The sequence below is a fragment of the Carassius auratus genome, chromosome 10 (assembly GCF_003368295.1).
Source record: "Carassius auratus strain Wakin chromosome 10, ASM336829v1, whole genome shotgun sequence".
Taxonomy (NCBI): Eukaryota; Metazoa; Chordata; class Actinopteri; order Cypriniformes; family Cyprinidae; genus Carassius; species Carassius auratus.
The window spans coordinates 7720066-7740355 of NC_039252.1; the positions used below are offsets into that span (position 1 = coordinate 7720066).

A 20290-nucleotide genomic window follows, 5' to 3' on the forward strand; every position below is an offset into this window, starting at 1 on the left:
TAATGAATGAGAATCACCTGTTTGTCTAGGGAAAGTGTAAAAATGAACTCGTTTGTTATCTCTATTTTGTGGCATGCTGTTGTTTAAAGTCAACCAGTTCATCTCGCGAGTAAACCTGCCTTCAAAAATGTAGTTAGGTGCACGTGTAGTGTGAATAGTGGCGATTTCGATTCCTCCCACGGAATCGAATCTTTTGAATCGGTTCACTAAAACAATCCATTAAAATGCGTTCGGTTCGGTACTTTCTTCAGGTAACATCATTACATGTCTTTTGTGTATCATGAGTGAGTTATTGACTTATTAAAATTTTTTTGATCCTTTATTAAAAATTGGCATGCCTACAGATAGGTTCCAGAAAGACTGTAATTTTCTCCACAAATATCAGTGAGGGAGACATTTGATTTATTCCTTCATTTTGTTCATGACTTTCATCAAGAGAAAACAAACAACATATCCAAAATGAATGCAGTGGGTTTCAGTAACGTAATTTTGCATAAATTTAATTGTGTATGGCCATTTAACACATATCTTCTCTGTTTCTCTTCGTGCAAACAAGACTGACATGTGTTTCAAGTCCACTAAAGGAGGTATAGCTTTTTCCCATTTGGCTCTCAAACTCTGGACTAGCCTTCCTGATAATGTTCGGGATTCAGACACATTCTCTCTGTTTAAATTTAGATTAAAAACACATCTCTTTCGCCAAGTGATTATTATTATTGCTACAAGTGTGATTGCATCATATAATGATTGCTGTTAAAAGTGTTCATTATCTGGTTGACTACGTCTTGTATAAATTTTTCGGAAAATTTATTTCATATGCACATAAAATGACAGTCACCACTTATAAGATGATTTGTCCTGTAAAAAGCGCTATACAAATAAACTTAGATTTAATGTATATATTAAGTTTATATTATTGAATTAATGAAGCTAATTATGCACCAATTTGATCTAAAAAATCAAGAAATAAATAGTAAAGAACAGAAATAAAGGTATGCATATGTCAGATAAGTTCTGTGATTTGATTAATTTAAAATATAACTGCTTGATTGTTGACACATTTCGATGATGTTTGTTTTTTAACAAAACCCTTTTTAATTTTTCTTTTAAATGTCTGTATACATTTAATTTACATTTAAAATTCAGTCATATTAAATCCATTATGAATCACGCATTCAAAAATATTATACCATATAAGTCAGAGACCTATAAGATTAGAGTAAACAGAGAAGAGCACTGAGTTGTGAATCCCTGCACATTGGAAGCGCGTGTTGCCACCTTCCCCGCGTGACGTCAGCCCAGTTGTTTTGGGTCGCTCGGCCAATCGGAAGCGCGCTCGCACTTCTACAGAAGCCGAGGTGGGTCCAACCTCGCGCCAGCTTTTATCCTCCGTTACTCATCACAACGCCCCCTCGGTAGGGTGCATGCACGGGGCTCTGCTTTAAACAGCAGGTCTGAGATGGGAACCCCATTGCAGTTGCAGAACGATTTCTATCCAGAGCAGCAGCACTATAAGCAGCACTACTGCGGACGCGAGGAAGAGCGCTCCATCAGGCACTGCACCTGCAACAACTCCTCCACCTTCGAGGATGCCAGAAAAAGCCAGCCTTTGCACGGGACGCCACTGGGAACTTTAAGGACACCGTCCGTCTCATCTTCAACCAGGCAAGGCGCTCAGTACAGCGAGTTCACGCCTTCTAGTCATGGTAGTTCATCCAGACACCATCAGCACCACCATCATCATCATCCTCCTCGCGATCACAACCGCCAGCAGACACGGGGCAGTCCGGCCAGCAGTCACAGAGAGAGTAACTCTTACACCCAAATAGCCATGAGCAGCTGCAGATACAACGGCGGCGTGATGCGGCCGCTCAGTAACTTGAGCTCGTCCCGCAGAAACCTGCACGAGTTTGACTCGGAGTCCCAGCCGCTGCAGCCCGTCTCTGCGGCGGACGCGTCCGACACGCTCGCCTCCAAGCAGGAGAACAACTCCGCCACCCTCATGCCTTACTCGGCGGGGGACGGGGGAGGAGGAGGAGGAGGTGGATGTAGCCACGGCGGCGGCAAATCGGGCAAAAAGAAGAACCAGAACATTGGCCAGAAGCTCGGGCACAGGAGGGCCCTGTTTGAGAAGAGAAAGCGCCTGAGCGACTACGCGCTCATCTTTGGGATGTTTGGCATCGTGGTGATGGTCATTGAAACTGAACTCTCGTGGGGAGCCTACGGAAAGGTGCGTAACTTAATAGTCTCAAAATCCTGCAGGTCCCCCCTTCCAGGTCAGAATTCATTAAGTCCGGACTGCCTGCTGGCGAGAGAGAGAGAGAGAGAGAGAGAGGGAAAACTACAAGTTTGGAAAGTGCGCGGTGCGGATGGATGGATAAAAGAAGAACTGTGGCAAGGTCACGTTTACTGGAAGACGCTTTGCTTCGTAGAGTTTCTCTACGGAATCGTTAAGCTGCGTAAAATTGCTTCAACCGCCAGCAAAAAAATAAAAATAACAAAAATATTTTATGTGTTCTTTTATGAACGACATATTTTAGCAGTGTCGCTCAAACAGGAGTGCTGGGATTTGGCCGCATGTAAACAGCCCAATAAATTCAAAATTAATATTAATGACTGCAAAAATGACACAACTCCGCTTCTGTTCGTGCAAGAAAAAACTGGAATGACACAAACAGTGAAACTGTCTAATGTTAGCAGTACTATTGGGACGCTCGACCAATCAGATTACTGGAAATACCTGTTATACGTCAATCAAGTTAACTCTTAATAATTATTACTTAACTTTTGCTGGAATAAATCTGGCCTGTCATTACTTTTAGTGTCAGTTGTGCACTCTTCTTCTTTGACTTTCTGTAGAACATTTCTGGGAAAATAAACCATAGTTGTGTTATTTATGTTTAAATGCATTTTTATTACTAGAAGTACTTTAAAATAATTAAATAATTATAATTTATGCCTCTATAAAAGTCCCAGAGAGGATATGCATTACTGCAACTCAATTTGCCACAGGGATTTTGCCTAATGACAGCATTCATATTTTCTCAAAATAATGGTTAAATGATGCAAGATAGTTGATCTGTGAACAACAGAAAGAAGCTATTTATCTTTATCTTCATCAGAATGACTTCAAGAGTAACGCCAGGAATATCAATTATTGTGCATTTTAAAAATATGTAAAAAAATGAAGGAAAATGTGTCGCCACATGGACTGTTAAAGTCAAACTTAATCCAAATGCTCACAAAAGTCTTGGAGCCATTCAGTTAAAACATAGTAATGTGTTGCAGTAATATTTTTTTACAGTTTTCATCAATATGTAGTTGTAGTGTTTACACCAACTAATCCAAATGAAATGAATTTGTCCTTTTCTTCCCTTTTTTACAGGAGTCACTGTATTCTTTAGCCCTAAAATGCCTGATAAGCCTTTCTACCATCATTCTTCTTGGGTTGATTATCATATATCATGCCAGGGAAATCCAGGTAACTCTTAAAAATAAGTAAGAGCTGTTTACTGTGTTTTCACTTTACTGTCATGTTAATGGTTCTGCCGTTTTTAACACATTCTCTCCTCCAGACTAATGCTCAACACATTGTGCTTGAAATGATACCCATTACCATAGAATTACAATCGGATTATCTTCAATAGCACTGCGTCCTCTCCAGTTCTCCCCGGCTTAATCGAATCATGCCATGAAATCCCGTCAGTGTGTTTAACAGTAGCCGTTCACAGTTTATTAGCTAGTTGGATAGACAAGGCCAGGTTGAAAGAGGACATTTTTCCTAATGAAGTACTTGTTAATCTTTATAAAATCATTACAGAACCTGAGATACGTAGTCTATTAACTGTGTTGACTATGGACTTGCACTTGTGTTTTCTCAACAAAAATGTTGTTTATAGATTACGTATGGAGGCTTTCTGTACATTGTCTCCATATGGTATTAGTAAGTGTCTAAATCTGCACTTAAGGCAGTTTTTGCCCATATTTGTTAAGAGAAAAAAACTTGACTTGATGGTTAAAGTACTTGGAAAGCACTCAGTCTGGTGACATGGCATCAGTAGATTGTTGTATCACTGCATTACTGGTGAATTTTATACATTTCAGCATCCATATCTCCATCGTAATGCATTTCTTTGCGATAAGTAATGCACTGACAAAAGAGATTAAGACTTTTAGCTGGTGTTGGCGAGGATGAAATCCCGTAAATTTCTTTAAAACAGTCTTCATGAGGTTTCTTAAAATACTCTGCAGCATCAAAGATTTAGTTGATTTCTTCCACTTTTTCTTTTTTTTTCCTTCTTTCATAATCATTCTTTCAGGGTTCCCATGGTCATGGAAAACCATGCAACTTTCAGTGGACTGTGATTTGCAGTCCTTATTTAAATAATTAAACTAGCAAAAGAACTAATAGAAGGTAAAAAAATGGAAATCATTATGTATAAAAATATTTTTTTAAAGTCTAATCCAGTTGTCAAAATGTGTGGGAACCCTGTTGTAATTATTTCTTCATTTAACTTGCAAATCGGAAAGGCTTATTATGAAGTGAAACCGTGTGTGGCTTGTCCAATAGGGAAATATCACTGTTAATTTCTTGTGGGATGGACAGATTAGTCCAAAGGATTTAATCACAGATGGTCGTGTCAATTTCACATTGATTTGCATGCAGTTTGATGCCTAGGTTTTGAATTTCATGACTGTAAAAGCCTAATTTCATATATATATATATATATATTTAATTTAATACTTTTTTATTAAAAATGAGTATATATGCATCTTTGCATATTTTACACACCAGTGTAACTGAACAAAAAAAACAAATTTTCCTGGTTCAGTGTACTATTGAAATCTGTAAAGGATTAGGTCCAAGCTATTTTTTTTTTTTTATCAGATTATTGCACCTTGTCAGATGTTAAAGGCTTTGCTTTGGACAGCTGTAGGCAAAATCAAAGGACCAGCTAATGAGAAAATGTGTTTTCTTGTCTAAAGCTATCCTACCAAAGTGGATATTCTGGGTTTGACGGATACTTGCGTTAATAGCAAAATATATAAATCAAGCACTTAGATAAGGCCAAGGAGCGCCAATAAGCTTGTACTGCCAGTAAATAGTACATAGTGCCAACACGATCGTAGTGCTTTTGGCAGAACAGAGAGAGTGTTATTAGTTAATAGTGTGTATGGTCAGAGTGAAGGGGGAATAAGTTTACCTTCTTTTTTTTCTTAGTCACCTATGCAAATGCATAACACAGGATTTTAGTATTTTGTCATCATTTTCACACCTTTATATACTTCCAAACCTGTAGAACATAAAAGAAGATATTTTAAAGAATGTTCATGCTGCTCCTTTCCATGAACTCCAAAACCAGAACTCCAGGACATGCAATAAACTGAATGCATCTACTCTCAAAGCTTAGCTGTGTGTATATACAGAAAAAATTGTGCATCAAGGTTTGACATCATAAGACTTGACAGAAGTCAGATTGGCTGTTTTCACATCATCCATGCCCATTTACTTTAATTAGAAAAGAGCAGTATTAAGATTCTTCAAAAAATGTTCTTCTTGTGTGTTCCACAGAGTGAATTATTTTTGTAAAAAGTCACGTTGTGGTAAAGTCAAAGCAATAGTGAGTCATTGGCCGTAATGTCGTTGACAATAATGACTAAAGCTGCTGAACGCTGCATGAATTATGAATCATTCTTAAATTTGACTTAGTCTAGTATGACTCCAGGGTTTTTGACAAAACAAGACAACAACAAAAAATTAATAAATTGACGATGGAAGAAACTTTGAATTTATGTACTCATCCTTGCCAAGAGCGCAGGTGATGAACAGTCGTCCAGCTGAGATGTCAAAGAGCCATGTTGAGATTTCCTCAGTGGTGCCATTGAGGTGAAGGCTATTAGGTGTTGCTTCCATAGCTGAGGAATGAGAAACCGTGCAATCTGATGACAACAAAACCAGACAATCTACCTTAGATATAAAACATTCTGCTGGCCGATGACCTCTGATGCACTGATGAAAAAGAAGGGTATAGAAAGGGGACCCTTTCAACTCACTAGATAGGCTGTTGTATCTCGGTGTTAAAAAAGAGAAAGTCCACAGAAAAGAAAATTCTGTCATTATTTCCTATCATTCTTAAGAGCTGGAGAAATGCAGCATTAAAGATTTGTTGATTTATGCCACTTCAATATCTTTCTTTCATATTCATTCTTTCAGGGCTTCAGTGGTCAGAACATTTCAATTGTACAATTGTGATTTGCAGTCCAGGTAAAATAATAATATAGTTCAAATCAATACAGTTAATTAAAATTAATGAAACAATAAATCAATAAATCTAAAATGTCATATCGGTTCCACTTTATATTAAGTGGTCTTAACTACTATTTACTTACATCAGAAATAAAGGGTTAGGGACAGGTTTGGGCGTATGGTTAGGGTGTAAGGGGTGGGTCCAAAGTGCAGTTATAAGAAAATAATTACTGTTGCTATTACATGCAGGTATTTTAAACATAAAAGTACACTGCAAAAACATGTATGTACACAATAGGTGCATTGTGTCAAATGATTAATTTAAATAGAAGTGCTTTAAAATCACCTTCACATTTTTTTACATTTATAAAATAATTATGTTCTGTTCCTATTATTATATTTTAATGTATGTATGTAAAACACAAAAGGAGATGTTTGATTGAATGTTCAAGCTGCTCTTTTCCATGCAATGAATTTAGAGGATGATTTACAGAGCCAAACTCCACAAAAGTCTCCTCGAAAAGGTGCCTGCAACACCAAGCCCATGAGTTCAGTTGCCAGGAAATGCATGCACAGATAAAACTTACATCTTAAATGCAAAGTATGGATTTGAAACAACATCAGTTTTGACCAAAGCGTTGTTTTTGGGTGTACTCTTCCGTTAATACAATAATGCTTCTGCTCTGCGTACAAATAAGTGTGAGTTGTTGTTCAGATGTTTTTGAAATTCAATCAGATTGCAACATAAAATTGTGGCAATACATGGAAACATGCATGGGTGTTTTTGTACTGAATGTGCATGAAACAACATCACTGTTTCGTAATATGCATACAATTTTTTCCCCCCTGAAAAGCCATTAAGAGCCCTGGCTCTGCAACCATAAATGCCTGAGCAGTTTTATTACTTTTCACACTGTTGAGTTATAACAGCATGTATTCATGAGCCAGTTGTGCTCTCTGTAATATTTAGGGCCCACAAGTCTCTGAGGGACATCAGTCATGGGACTGTCTCTCTGGAAGGACCAGACGGGGGCTCTACACATTACAAATGCATGCACATCATCGCCATATTGATATGAAATATAGTTTTTTTTTCTTTTCCTTTTTTATTTATCAATGACCTTCATTTGTATCAGCAGGTTATCAATGAAATATGATGGTTAGCTGCAGTTGAACCACAAATGGCCTGTATTGCGGGATGTCTTAAGACTTGTAACGTCATCATGTATAGGGCAGAGTCAGGTGATGAGTGCACTTGAGCAGCGCTGATGCACTATAGAGGATGTGCACTGCCTTTTCCTGTGACGACTAACTCTACCTGAGACGACTGCCGAGTGTCACGTATCCATCCTTCACCACTGACCCTTGAGTTTTCACTGAGCTGGATTACAGTATAGAGATGATAAGATTCAAGTAAAAGATGTTCATTTAAATAAAGTTAATCTGAGATGTCTGCTGGCTTTAATTGAATTGAATATTTAATGAAACTTAATCTAATTGTTTAAATTACTGGAGCATCTATATTGTAATTTTGCTCAGAGACAATTCTAAGGTTTTGTAATTTTCAGACAGAACGTTATTTCATTTATTTAAAAAAGCAACAGTTGTAGATATTTAAAATATATTAAACGAATTGTGATTTGAGGAAATTTAGGGCATGATTTTTTTTTTTTCATTTTTTAAAATAAATTAAATCCCTCCACTCGAAACGTTACTATTCTTTGCAATGTTTTAGTAGGATCTACAATTCTTTAAAAATGTTATTTAAAATTGTAATATAATGATTCAAATTATTGTATAATATATATTGTTATGCCATCTAGAATGTATTTTTAGGCAAAACATAAAAGTAATTTTACATAATTTCAAATATCTTTAAATAATAAATTTTCGTGCAAAAAAAATAATAAACAAAAATAAATAAATTGTGGCTTCAGTTTACCAAAACTTTATTCTCTGTAATGTTTTATTGTTAGGAATAGGATTAACAACAATAATTTAATTTAATTGTTTAATTTCTAGAGCATCTACAAAGTCATTTATTACATAGAAAATTCAAAGGTATTTTAATTTCAAACAGAACATTATAAAAAGTTTTTCAGTATCAACTTCTCTCTTACTCTGGTTTACCAAAATATTTGACTACTATTCTTCATAATGTTTTAGTAGAAGGATAGGCTCTACAATTTCTTAATTTTTAATTCAATCTCATTTTAAATCGCTAGAAAAGAGACTTGAAGTGGTCAGTTTTAGATAAGTAGATGCTTTCAAATTAAACTGAGCAATTTTATAGCTTGAATGAATTTCTTATGAAATGGTGGCTTTTATGTTTTGCTATTTTATTTTGCATATGTTTAATTAAAACCACTAGAGAAAAGAGTTAAATTAGGTTACGGTGAACTTAATAATACAACAGCTGTCATCCTTTTCCGGCAGCGTTCAATTACACAAATGCAAACTCTGAAAGCATGCGGTCCTCCTTCAAAGAAACTTGAAAGCTGAAAGCAACCTACAATTGAGGATTTACTTAGCAAAGTGGCCTCTTAGGACCCACTTTGATATCATAAATTAACCATTGCATTAATTTGTAATTGGGCTGAACCTCTCTACCTAATTCTCTAATGAGATTGAGCGATTTCTTTTCTTAGTGACAAGATATATGTTCCCATTCTCTACATTACACAGATTAAATATTGAGCCATGCTCCATTAGTTATATTGAGCTCTTCTGAAACCAGTAACCAACCCCTGCTGCCTACTAGACAGACAAAGAGCACAAAGGCAGACGACCTTTTGTCCGTGCCCTTGTCAAGGTGAAGCAAGGCGAAAACAGGAGCAAAAACAGCGAGCCCCCTGTACAGACAGTGTTTGATAGATTACAGTGTCGTCGCTGAGTCCAGGTCTGGTTAAGAAACAGTGAGTGTGGCTGCTTCAGAAAAGCCATCGAGCTTGTGTTGAGCTGATCAGTTTAGGCCATTTTCCTCAATCCACATGCTCTGCCAAAGTCAGACTTGCATCCATCATTCGGGCTGAGTGCTGTATCATGTAGGACTTACTGCAACTGTATTAGACGAGGCTAGGGGCGATGGAGCTACTACTGCAAATTTACCTGCACTCTTTGATGTAGCAATTTATATGCGCCAAATATAGCTGTAACATTAATAGACTTGAGAAAAATTCAGAATATTGATGAGTCACAAATCTTCAACTAAACCAAATCTATTAATAATGTTCATTTTAAAGATTCAATTGTTCAGTTCAGCTATACTGTAATTTATCCATAGAAAATTCTAAGGTATAATAATTTTCCAAATGTTAAATAATCAAATGTCTTTAAATAATTGCCATATTGCATGTATTATTACATCCCTAACAAACATAAGAATGATATTTAACCATTTTTATTTTTCCAAAATGCATTAAACTATAATATTTACCTGAATGTTAATGTAAAAATTGAATACAGTGTTTGATAAATGACACATTAATATCTTTGAGGAAATAGCGCAAATGAATCATTGAATTGAGCTTATGAATTTAATCATCTCAAATTTATAATGTAAATGAATCAAAATCACCAACTCTAATGCAACTCTAATTTGCTATAAAAATGTAAAATTAAAAATGTTAAAAATAAATTAATTAAAAGGTAGAATAAAAATGTAATCACTGAATTGAGTTTTTAATTGATATATTGATTTGAAATGGACAGTTTGAACTGATTGATAGAAATTAATCAAATATTTTTTTGCTACAAATACAAAATTAAAAGATAAACAAATATATACGTTAAGTAGGGATGCACGATATTGGATTTTTGCAGATATCCAATATGCAGATATTTGTCAAATCATTTGGCCGATAGCCAATGCTGATTCCAATATATTTCATTTTGTTTGAAAAGTCTCTCTTGTGTGGAAATTATAAGAAAAGTATTATTATTATTTTTTTATTAATTAAACAACGATGACATTATTTTATAATGACAGTACATTGATGCTATATATAACTAAATGATATATCAATTACTGCATTTGTTTTTTTCAGAAAGATGCATGAGTAACCATAACATTTTATTTTACGTTTTAACATTTGTAGATGGTCTAAAGCAAAAGAGCTGTAAAAATTCTGAAAATCTTTTAAAGATAATAAATTGTTTAAAAATAGAACATATTACACATTGATGAATAAATCAGTTAATATACACTCTAAAAATGCTGGGTTAAAAACAAGCCAACTAATTGGAAAAATAATAAAATCCCACACAGCATAATATAAGCAACAGCAATAATCAAAAGATGAATATTTATTATTAAGCAATAACACCCATGGACAAAATACTAAACAAATTGAATTTATTTGGGTGAATACAGCATAGTTTACAATATTTCATACGTTCAAACTTGTTCAACTATCATTTTAGACTAAAAAAGGCATATTTAATTTAAAATTATTTAATTTACAAGTGGAAGTTTAAAGTACAAGTTTTGTGATTTTCTTTTTTTAAATTCATGTAAGCTATAGCTTCTGACCTTTAAATCGAAACATACTCATGGTTTTATGACATCAACTACTGCTTTATTTGATAAGAAACCCAGTCTAAATGTTATTTGTGTATTTTACTTTCATTTTATTAACAGCGCCCCCTACGGAATTAAAACTTCTTACCGAGTGTGCATTAGGACCCGGGGGAGGCTGCCGCTGCGCGTGCTATTACTGTTTATGCTATCACACACTGAACGTGTCATTCTGAGTTTAAAATCATTCTCAGTTTAAATGCAGCGATCTAAATTAGTGAATCTGATCATCATTCAGGCAAAACTTTGCTTCAAGTCTGAGCCAAACTGCTGATGTGATCTTATCGCTAACACCCTGAGCACATGTGAGTCAATGTTTTCCTCTTATCGGCGAGACATATCGGCATAATCTATCGGGCCGATACCGATATTTACATTTAAAGCAATTATTGACCGATTCTGAAACCGGTCCAATAATATTTTGCATCCCTAACGTTTAAATTCTAAAATATTACAAATATAAGTTATTATACAGTGTTCATACCACAGAATAATTGTCATTGAAGAAATGTAGTGCTCAACATTTTTTAAAATCCCTTAAAAAAACTATTTTTAGTTATGATTTCTGAATCAATCATTACTATTATGTTAATTAATATTGCTCAAATAATGTTGCTCACATTTAAATTTATGTTGTATTACGAAACATTGGAAAAGATGATTTTCAATCCTAAAATATACCTTAAATAATTAGCATTAAAGAAATTTGGCGCTCGGAATTAAAGAAAATACTATTCTATTAAACTAACGTTCTTCACAATACTTTAGCAGAAGGAAACAAATCTACAAATAGTCATTTTATCTGTTTAGTTATTATTTTTCAAATGATTTTTATCTATATTTCGCACATTAGCTTCATCTTGGTTGAACGAGTCGCTGCAGTCACGCTCTCGGACTTGTTGAGGTTATCAGGCACAACCTTTAGCTGTTGTAACCAGGCCATTACACATGCACCTTCCCCTCTGTTGTCAAATTCAGCATTTTTCCATAACTAACCACTCCAGCACTCGGTAGGAATATTGGATGCTTGAAGGTGAAGCACCCTTGAGTATTGTATTGCAGGTCGTCCATTACCATAATTGGTTTTACCTACCAAGTAGGTTTCCTTACATAACCCATTTTAAATGTTTAATTGCTCCGTTTTGAAGCAAGTAAGTTGAAAGCGGTGGCTTCGTGACATGTTTTCCTCATATAAACAAAATTAAGGTTTCACGCTTATCATCCTTGGTGCAGGCTATGTGGGTTGTTGGTGGTTGTTGTTGTTGCTAAGCTTTGAGTAAGATAGCGTCTGTCACCGTTCGGAAAGGCAGCTTGTGTTTCGCTGTCTAAGTTACACTCACACGGAAAGTCCAACAACAGCCTAAACTAACAGACAGGCTGGTTAATGTTACAGCATCTCTGGCAATTGTCATGCCTTTTAGGACACTTGATGTGTCTTATCTGGTCTAAAATCTCCCTTTCTTCTGGTCTTACGTTTTCTGTCCCGAGTCGGTGTAGATGGGAACGTCTAATCACGTTTGGACCCACGAGACCTGATTTTGTTTTTGGTAGAATCCCGTGTTTTTGATGTATTTTTGCTGTGTTTGAATTAGGATATGTTGTAGGAATGTTGCATGTGCGTCGTATGAATACGAGGGATTAATGTTGTATTTTGAGGCCGTGTGATTTATGTGACTAACGTGTGTAGGTGGTACTACAAGGGTCTAAAATGGAAATGTTTATTTTGTCATTACAGTCTTTTGGACAAAAATAACCTTTAAAATATTTGAGGCATTCAGGATTTATTTTCTGTTTGAATGATTCAAGATTTATAGTGATGGATGGTCACTAAAATAAATCATTACTTTTACCTTTAATTATTATTGCTCAATTAAGGTTGAGTTTAGTAACTCAATATTTCAAAAGGCCTATCAGTAACTCGATTTTTATGTATTTTCTATAATATATATGTGTATATATATAAATATATATATATATATATATATATATATATATATATATATATATATATATATATATATTTACATTTCTACTCGTAATGAAGTACTTTTATATAAAAAATGTTAATGTAATAAAATAAAATCCTATTGAAGAATGATGTTTAATCAATTTAATTTGGGCTCTTTATGCATAACTAATATAGTTTTGATGATGAACTGATGAAAGAAAACAATTCACAAATGTTTGTTTTTGCCACAAAAAATATTTTGTATAAAAAAAATTAAAAAAAAAGAAATTACTAAATTTTTTGAATAAATATATATTATATAAAAATTCTGAAAAAATATTTGTAAAAAAAATATTTAAAAAAAATATTTCTAAAGCCTTAGAAATCTAGTGCTCAGAAGAAGAAAAAAAAGCTTAAAAACACCAGTCCATTTGACTACATTTTTTTTTTACAACCAGAAGCTGTGCAATGTTGTGGGATCTTTAACATCTACATCTAATTATCTATGGTAGCAGCAGCATAACAATGTGCTGGAAGTCACTTCAACAGGGTTTTGTACGGTCAAGCAGCACTCAGATTTACTGAATCTGGGTTATTAATCTCATTTGCCTCCAGAAGTGGAGCAGTTTTTCTTAAATATGAATTTAGAGATTAGAAACTCAGTCTAAATGAAGGTTATTTGGCAGCGTGTCAGTTTATATTAACATTTACCAGGTTTCACGTCATTTGATTTATTCAAACATCTGCCCCATGATCCAGATTCTGTGGATCCAGCAGAGTAAATAAGTGACCATAAATGCTATTAAACCATCCAAACATTGAGGTTTTATATACGTGTGCTGCTACATGAGGGGAAAACCACAGGACAGCACTGAAGCAGCCTCTCAAAGCCTCAAGCAAGAGTCATATTAGAGGATAATTCGGTTATGCACCGCATAAACCCATTACTCGTGAAAAAGCCCGGTGCTGTAAGAAGACAGGAAAGCCGTTCGCACATATTGGATCAGGGGTTTATCATTTGCACCTTTTCTCATATCAGATAGCCACAGTCGGGTTGGATGAAGTCTGTCAGCAGAAGCCTCTGAATTGTGCTGACTGCACGGCTCTGGTGAAATATCTCACGCTGATGTTGGCTGTCGGTACCTTGAGGTGATTGAAAGCACTGGAAGAAACCGCAGCTGATCTGCACGAAGCTTTAGGGAGGGAACAGACGGCTTCCGGAGGTTACATCCCATTCATTATCTCTACAGAGAAGTCGATTTTTAACAGTAACATATGAACCTTTCATGTCGCAAGATGAAGCTACTGTATCTTAATTGTTAAGAAGTCCTTGTGAAGGGCCTCATGAAATCGGTTAGAATTTTTCCAAATTCAATTTTTTCCATTTGAATTTTTCTTGACTGTTTTAATGGTTAAACGTTATTAATCAAAAAGAATGCCTAATTAATTAAAATCATGAAACTTACCATATTAAACAGCAATTGGTTAAACGGTTAATTTTTTGAATTTTTAAAGCCTTAAATTCTAAATCCTTATTCTTTTACTAGATTCTGTTTTTGATTTAAGGGATGAGTAGGTCAAATGCTGGGTTGAAATGTTTTAATCAGTCCTCATTTTATAAACAGGTATTGATTTTTAAATCACAAGATTGATGCAAACAAAACTTCACTAAACATTATTTGTAGTGCAGCGTTTATAATTTTAATAAGCGTTAGCTTTACTTCTGATAAGAAACAAAGTCTTAACTTTCAATTTCTTTTATTTCATCATCAAGAATGTTAGCAAGTAACTCTTTGAATGAAACAAAGTTTAAAAGAACATAAAAAAGTAGAAAGACTGAATTAGGATTTTCTTTAGGAAAACGTATTCTAATCTGTTTTATTTACAACTTTGAAAAAAAAAACATTTTTACAGTGTATTATTAGAAAGTTTATATAAAAACTGCAACAATACATTTTTTTACACATTAAATGTTTGTACACCAAATATTTTTATTAGTGTTTATTATTATATCTGAACATAAATAGAAATTTAATTAATTTGAATGTAATAGTTTGGGTTCTGATATTAATTTTAATCTTTAATGTTACAGTAATTTATCAAGGGAGAGTGTTTCTTAGAAAAATGTGAATATTATTTAAAAATGATTTTAAATACCTGCTGAGAAATTGAAAGGGTAAACTAGGGCACTGAAAAAGTGTTGTGCTTTTATGAAGCAAACCAGATCCATAATGGGCGGAAATATTTATGGGATCAGGGAGAAGGGGAAAGAGGGAGATTTTCTATGTAGCAAAAATAGAGAGGAAAAAAAAGAAAAAGAAAAAGCAATGCAGCTCCAGAGCCCTCTGGTCAACTGGAGAGAAACCTGGCTGTATCTGGCACATGAGAGAAGTCTGAGAGCAGTGCTCTGTGGCAGAAGCTGACAGGCCGAGGTTGAAATTACAGTTAGTGAACTGAAGAAATTCTCTTGGTGGGGGGAGGGGGGCTTTGTAAAAGCGTTGTTTGTCTTCGGAACACAATTTTAAATATTTTGGATTAAAACTGGGAGGCTTGTGAGTGTGACTGTCCCATAGACTGCCAAATAAGTAACACTCTCAAAGGCCAGAAAGACGTCATCAGAATAGTCCATCTGCCATTAGTTTTAATCGTAACATAATGAAGCGACGGGAATACTGTTTGTATTCGAATAAAAAAAAAAAAAAAAACTTTATTCAACAAGGATATACAAGGATATGCTTTCTTTCAAACGAAAGCATAAATACACGTAGAAACAACGCATCCTTATGGCTGACACAGAAGAGCAAGGAATTGTTGAATAAAGTCGTTATTTTTGTTTTATTCGCAAGCAGTATTCTCGTCACTTCAAAACGTCTCGGTTGAACTACTGATGGCAGATGGACTGTTCTGACGATGTCTTTCATACCTTTTCTGGACCTTGACACTGTTATTTATTTGGCAGTCTATGAGACAGAATCAAGCCTCCCAGTTTTTATCCAAAACATCTTAAATTGTGTTCAGAAGACGAACAGAGCTTTTACGGGTTTGAACGACATGGGGGTAAGTGATTAATGACAAAATCTTAATTTTGGGGTGGAGTGTCCCCTTAAGGTGAAGAAATATTATTTAAGAAAAGAACGTATTATTTAAATACATCTTTATATTTTATTATATATTTATTGTACAATTAGCTATCGATTAGCGTATTACTCTATTCCTATTTTCTTCTTTACATTTCATTAACAAATAATTATTCATTTTATTTATTTTATTTATTTATTGATGAAATGGTCTTTTTTGCCCTGCTTCTATAGCTTAATTTCTTCATCTTTTCTCTCCTCCTGATAGCTGTTCATGGTGGACAACGCTGCAGACGACTGGAGGATAGCCATGACCTACGAGCGCATCTTCTTCATCTGTCTGGAGATCTTGGTGTGCGCCATACACCCCATCCCGGGCAACTACACCTTCACGTGGACGGCACGGCTCGCCTTTTCCTACGCACCATCCAAGACAGATGCTGACGTGGATATTATCCTGTCCATTCCCATGTTTCTCCGTCTGTACCTCATTGCTCGTGTCATGCTGCTGCACAGCAAACTCTTCACCGATGCGTCGTCACGCAGTATCGGTGCCCTCAACAAGATCAACTTCAACACACGCTTTGTCATGAAGACCCTCATGACTATCTGTCCCGGGACAGTGCTGCTGGTGTTCACCATTTCTCTGTGGATCATCGCCGCCTGGACTGTGAGGGCGTGCGAAAGGTTGCCCGCTTTCTGCTCTGACAGTAGATTATGGAAGTTTGGTTTGATGGAGAGATTTCTAGGAGGTCTTTGAGACACACTTAAAAATTTATGAATATAACTACACTATTCATACTGTATTTACCAACAATTACACAGAAGTAGTAATGTTATTTTGGTAATTCACAGTTACTACCGTATTTTCCGGGCTATAAGTCGCACCTGAGTATAAGTCGCATCAGTCCAAAAATACGTCATGATGAGGAAAAAAACATATATAAGTCACACTGGACTATAAGTCGCATTTATTTAGAACCAAGCATCAAGAGAAAACATTACCATCACCAGCCGCGAGAGGGCACTCTATGTTTTCAGTGTAGGCTACAGCAGCACTGAGCAGCATAGAGCGCCCTCTCGCGGCTGTAGACGATAATGTTTTCTCTTGGTTCATTTCTCTTGGTTCATGTCAAATTAATTTTGATAAATAAGTCGCACCTGACTATAAGTCGAAGGACCAGCCAAACTATGAAAAAAAGTGTGACTTACAGTCCGGAAAATACGGTATGTATGTATGTATGTATGTATATATATATATATATATATATATATATATATATATATATATATATATACACTTTTTTTTCTCAATGTACACACATCACCCCATATTGACAGAAAACACAGAATTGTTGACATTTTTGCACATTTATTAAAAAAGAAAACTGAAATATCACATGGTCCTAAGTATTCAGACCCTTTGCTCAGTATTTAGTTGAAGCACCCTTTTGATCTAATACAGCCATGAGTCTTTTGGGGAAAGATGCAACAAGTTTTTCACACCTGGATTTGGGGATCCTGTGCCATTCCTCCTTGCAGATCCTCTCCAGTTCTGTCAGGTTGGATGGTAAACGTTGGTGGACAGCCATTTTCATGTCTCTCCAGAGATGCTCAATTGGGTTTAAGTCAGGGCTCTGGCTGGGCCATTCAAGAACAGTCACGAAGTTGTTGTGAAGTCAATCCTTCGTTATTTTAGCTGTGTGCTTAGGGACATTGTCTTGTTGGAAGGTGAACCTTCTGCCCAGTCTGAGGTCCTGAGCACTCTGGAGAAGGTTTTCGTCCAGGATATCCCTGTGGCCGCATTCATCTTTCCCTCGATTGCAACCAGTCATCCTGTCCCTGCAGCTGAAAAGCAACCCACCAGCATGATGCTGCCACCACCATGCTTCACTGTTGGGACTGTACTGGACCGGTGATGAGCAGTGCCTGGTTTTCTCCACACATACGCTTACAATTAAGGCCAAAAAGTTATATCTTGGTCTCAGCACCTTAAGTGCAGCAGAAATGTTTTTGTAACCTTGGCCAGATCTGTGCCTTGCCACAATTCTGTCTCTGAGCTCTTCAGGCAGTTCCTTTGACCTCATGATTCTCATTTGCTCTGACAAGCTCTGTAATATCTTATATGGACAGGTGTGAGGCTTTCCTAATCAAGTCCACTCAGTATAATCAAACACAGCTGGACTCAAATGAAGAAGTAGAACCATCTCAAGGATGATCAGAAGAAATGGGGAGTATCTGAGTTAAATATATGAGTGTCACAGCAAAGGGTCTGAATACTTAGGACCATGTGATATTTCAGTTTTTCTTTTTTAATAAATGTGCAAAAATGTCAACAATTCTGTGTTTTTATGTCAATATGGGGTGCTGTGTGTACATTAATGAGGAAAACAAAAGAACTTAAATTATTTTAGCAAATGGCTGCAATATAACGAGTAAAAAATTTAAGGGGGTCTGAATACTTTCCGTATGTGTGTGTATATATATATATATATATATATATATATATATATATATATATATATATATATATATATATATACATACATATATATATAATCTTTTTTACATTATACAGTTTAACATTATACATTACTACTTAATACTACTTACCAAAAGATTGTTTTTTTTAGAAATTTTAATAATGTTATTATACTATATTTATTATAATACATTTTATTATAAATAATATTATTTTAATATATTTTAATATTATTTTAATTATAACATTTTAAATTCATAAATTTATTTTGTGGTAATTCACACTTTACTAGTAATTTAATTTAGATAATAAGCTCGACACACCATTGTTACAGCATACAGTTAGATATTGTATGTATGTATTTCCAATTATATGCAACTGTAGAGAAGTAAAATATTCACATTTTCTAGAAACTGATCTCTAAGTATCAAAAATGCGTCATTTCGGAAAAAAAGATACTGTGCCATTGTCTCAAGCAGTTAAACCCTAGTATCAAATCTCTCACGTTGCAGACCTGGAGAGCTGCGTAACCTTTTAAACAGCAGTTAAAAGGTTTGGAAACTGAGTCAATTGTGTCCCAACTCCGCTAGATCCCTCAATTATCCAATGAAGTATTAGCTTACAGCTACATGCACATGTCCAACTGCTGTGGTGGAGCAAGCACTACTTGAATGTATAATGTGAGACAAATTAGCAGTTTTCATGGCTGATTGATTAACTTACAATTAAATCATTCATAGGTGGGCCTAAAGTAATTCTAGTTGTTTTTCTAATGTGATTTTACCCTTACCAGATACCATGACAACATGGATGTAACCAGCAATTTCCTTGGAGCCATGTGGTTGATCTCAATAACTTTTCTAACCATTGGATATGGGGATATGGTCCCCAATACATACTGTGGGAAAGGAGTCTGTCTCCTCACCGGCATCATGGTAAGTGGCGCATCTCGGCGTAATTTAGGGTTTGTTTTAGACTAAAAGCTGAAGGCGGCTGTTTGTTTCGTCAGGGAGCCGGATGCACTGCTTTGGTGGTTGCTGTGGTCGCAAAAAAACTGGAATTAACCAAAGCCGAAAAACATGTACATAACTTTATGATGGACACCCAGCTGACAAAAAGGGTAAGTCTGATAATTGTGCCTTCTTAATCCCTGCAAACCTGTGAAAATAATATCCAGCTTATGCAAAGTGGAAAATAAGTTGCATTTATTAAATATAAACAAACTGTTTGAATGTATTAAGGTGACATGCTGCTTACAAAACAGTATTTTGAAACCCGATTTTCAAAATACACAAAATTGTGCTTTTTGAGAGGAAGATTACGTATAATGATGTTAAAAACAGTTATGTCGTTGTCAGAAATATGAGAAACAGGCTGGAAATGTCAAAACATAGGCTTTCATACTTCAAGCATGGCTTACTTGGTTAGCCAGATAAGCTTTGTCACATAAACAAAGTATATTCTTTTATGATTAGCCGAGTATGCTAACATAGGATTAATGCTAACGCTATGCAACAAGCTAACACCAAACTCTATATAGTGCAATATTGTCTGAACATTTTTTTTCTCCAGCCTTGGTTCTGGAAGTATATTTGCCATTCTGTTTTCCCATAGAGACTTTATAAAAGTCTTTATTAAAGATAAAGATTGTGAGCCATGAACCAAACCAGCTAGTAACATTACAAACTGATCTGAAGCAAAACTTACAAAACTTAAGGTATTAGACTGTGTATTAGACACCAGTCTTCATTTTACTTCAGAAATCATTCTAATATGCTGACTTATAATCATTGCTGGAAACAGTTGTGCTTCTTAATATTTTTCTGTGGCCTGTGACATTTTTCCAGGAGTCTTTTATTAAAAAATAAAAATAAATAAATAAATAGAAAAGTGTTTATTCAAAATAGTAATTTTGTGGTACAACATAAACTCCTATTCAAATGTATTCTTCCTTTTTAAA

General features: G+C 35.2%; 1 protein-coding gene across 2 annotated transcripts in view; it reads left to right on the forward strand.

Moving 5' to 3' along the window:
- The first annotated feature begins 1172 nt into the window (after nucleotides 1-1172).
- The window catches only part of LOC113109699 (small conductance calcium-activated potassium channel protein 2-like), a 35314-nt gene continuing 16196 nt past the window's right edge, over nucleotides 1173-20290 (forward strand). For both annotated transcript variants that reach the window (XM_026273431.1, XM_026273432.1), the window contains exons 1-5: nucleotides 1173-2230; nucleotides 3386-3481; nucleotides 16117-16535; nucleotides 19124-19265; nucleotides 19340-19450. In XM_026273431.1, coding sequence (XP_026129216.1) covers nucleotides 1460-2230; nucleotides 3386-3481; nucleotides 16117-16535; nucleotides 19124-19265; nucleotides 19340-19450 — 1539 coding nt within the window. In that variant the 5' untranslated portion in view covers nucleotides 1173-1459. The remainder of the gene's footprint in view (nucleotides 2231-3385; nucleotides 3482-16116; nucleotides 16536-19123; nucleotides 19266-19339; nucleotides 19451-20290) is intronic.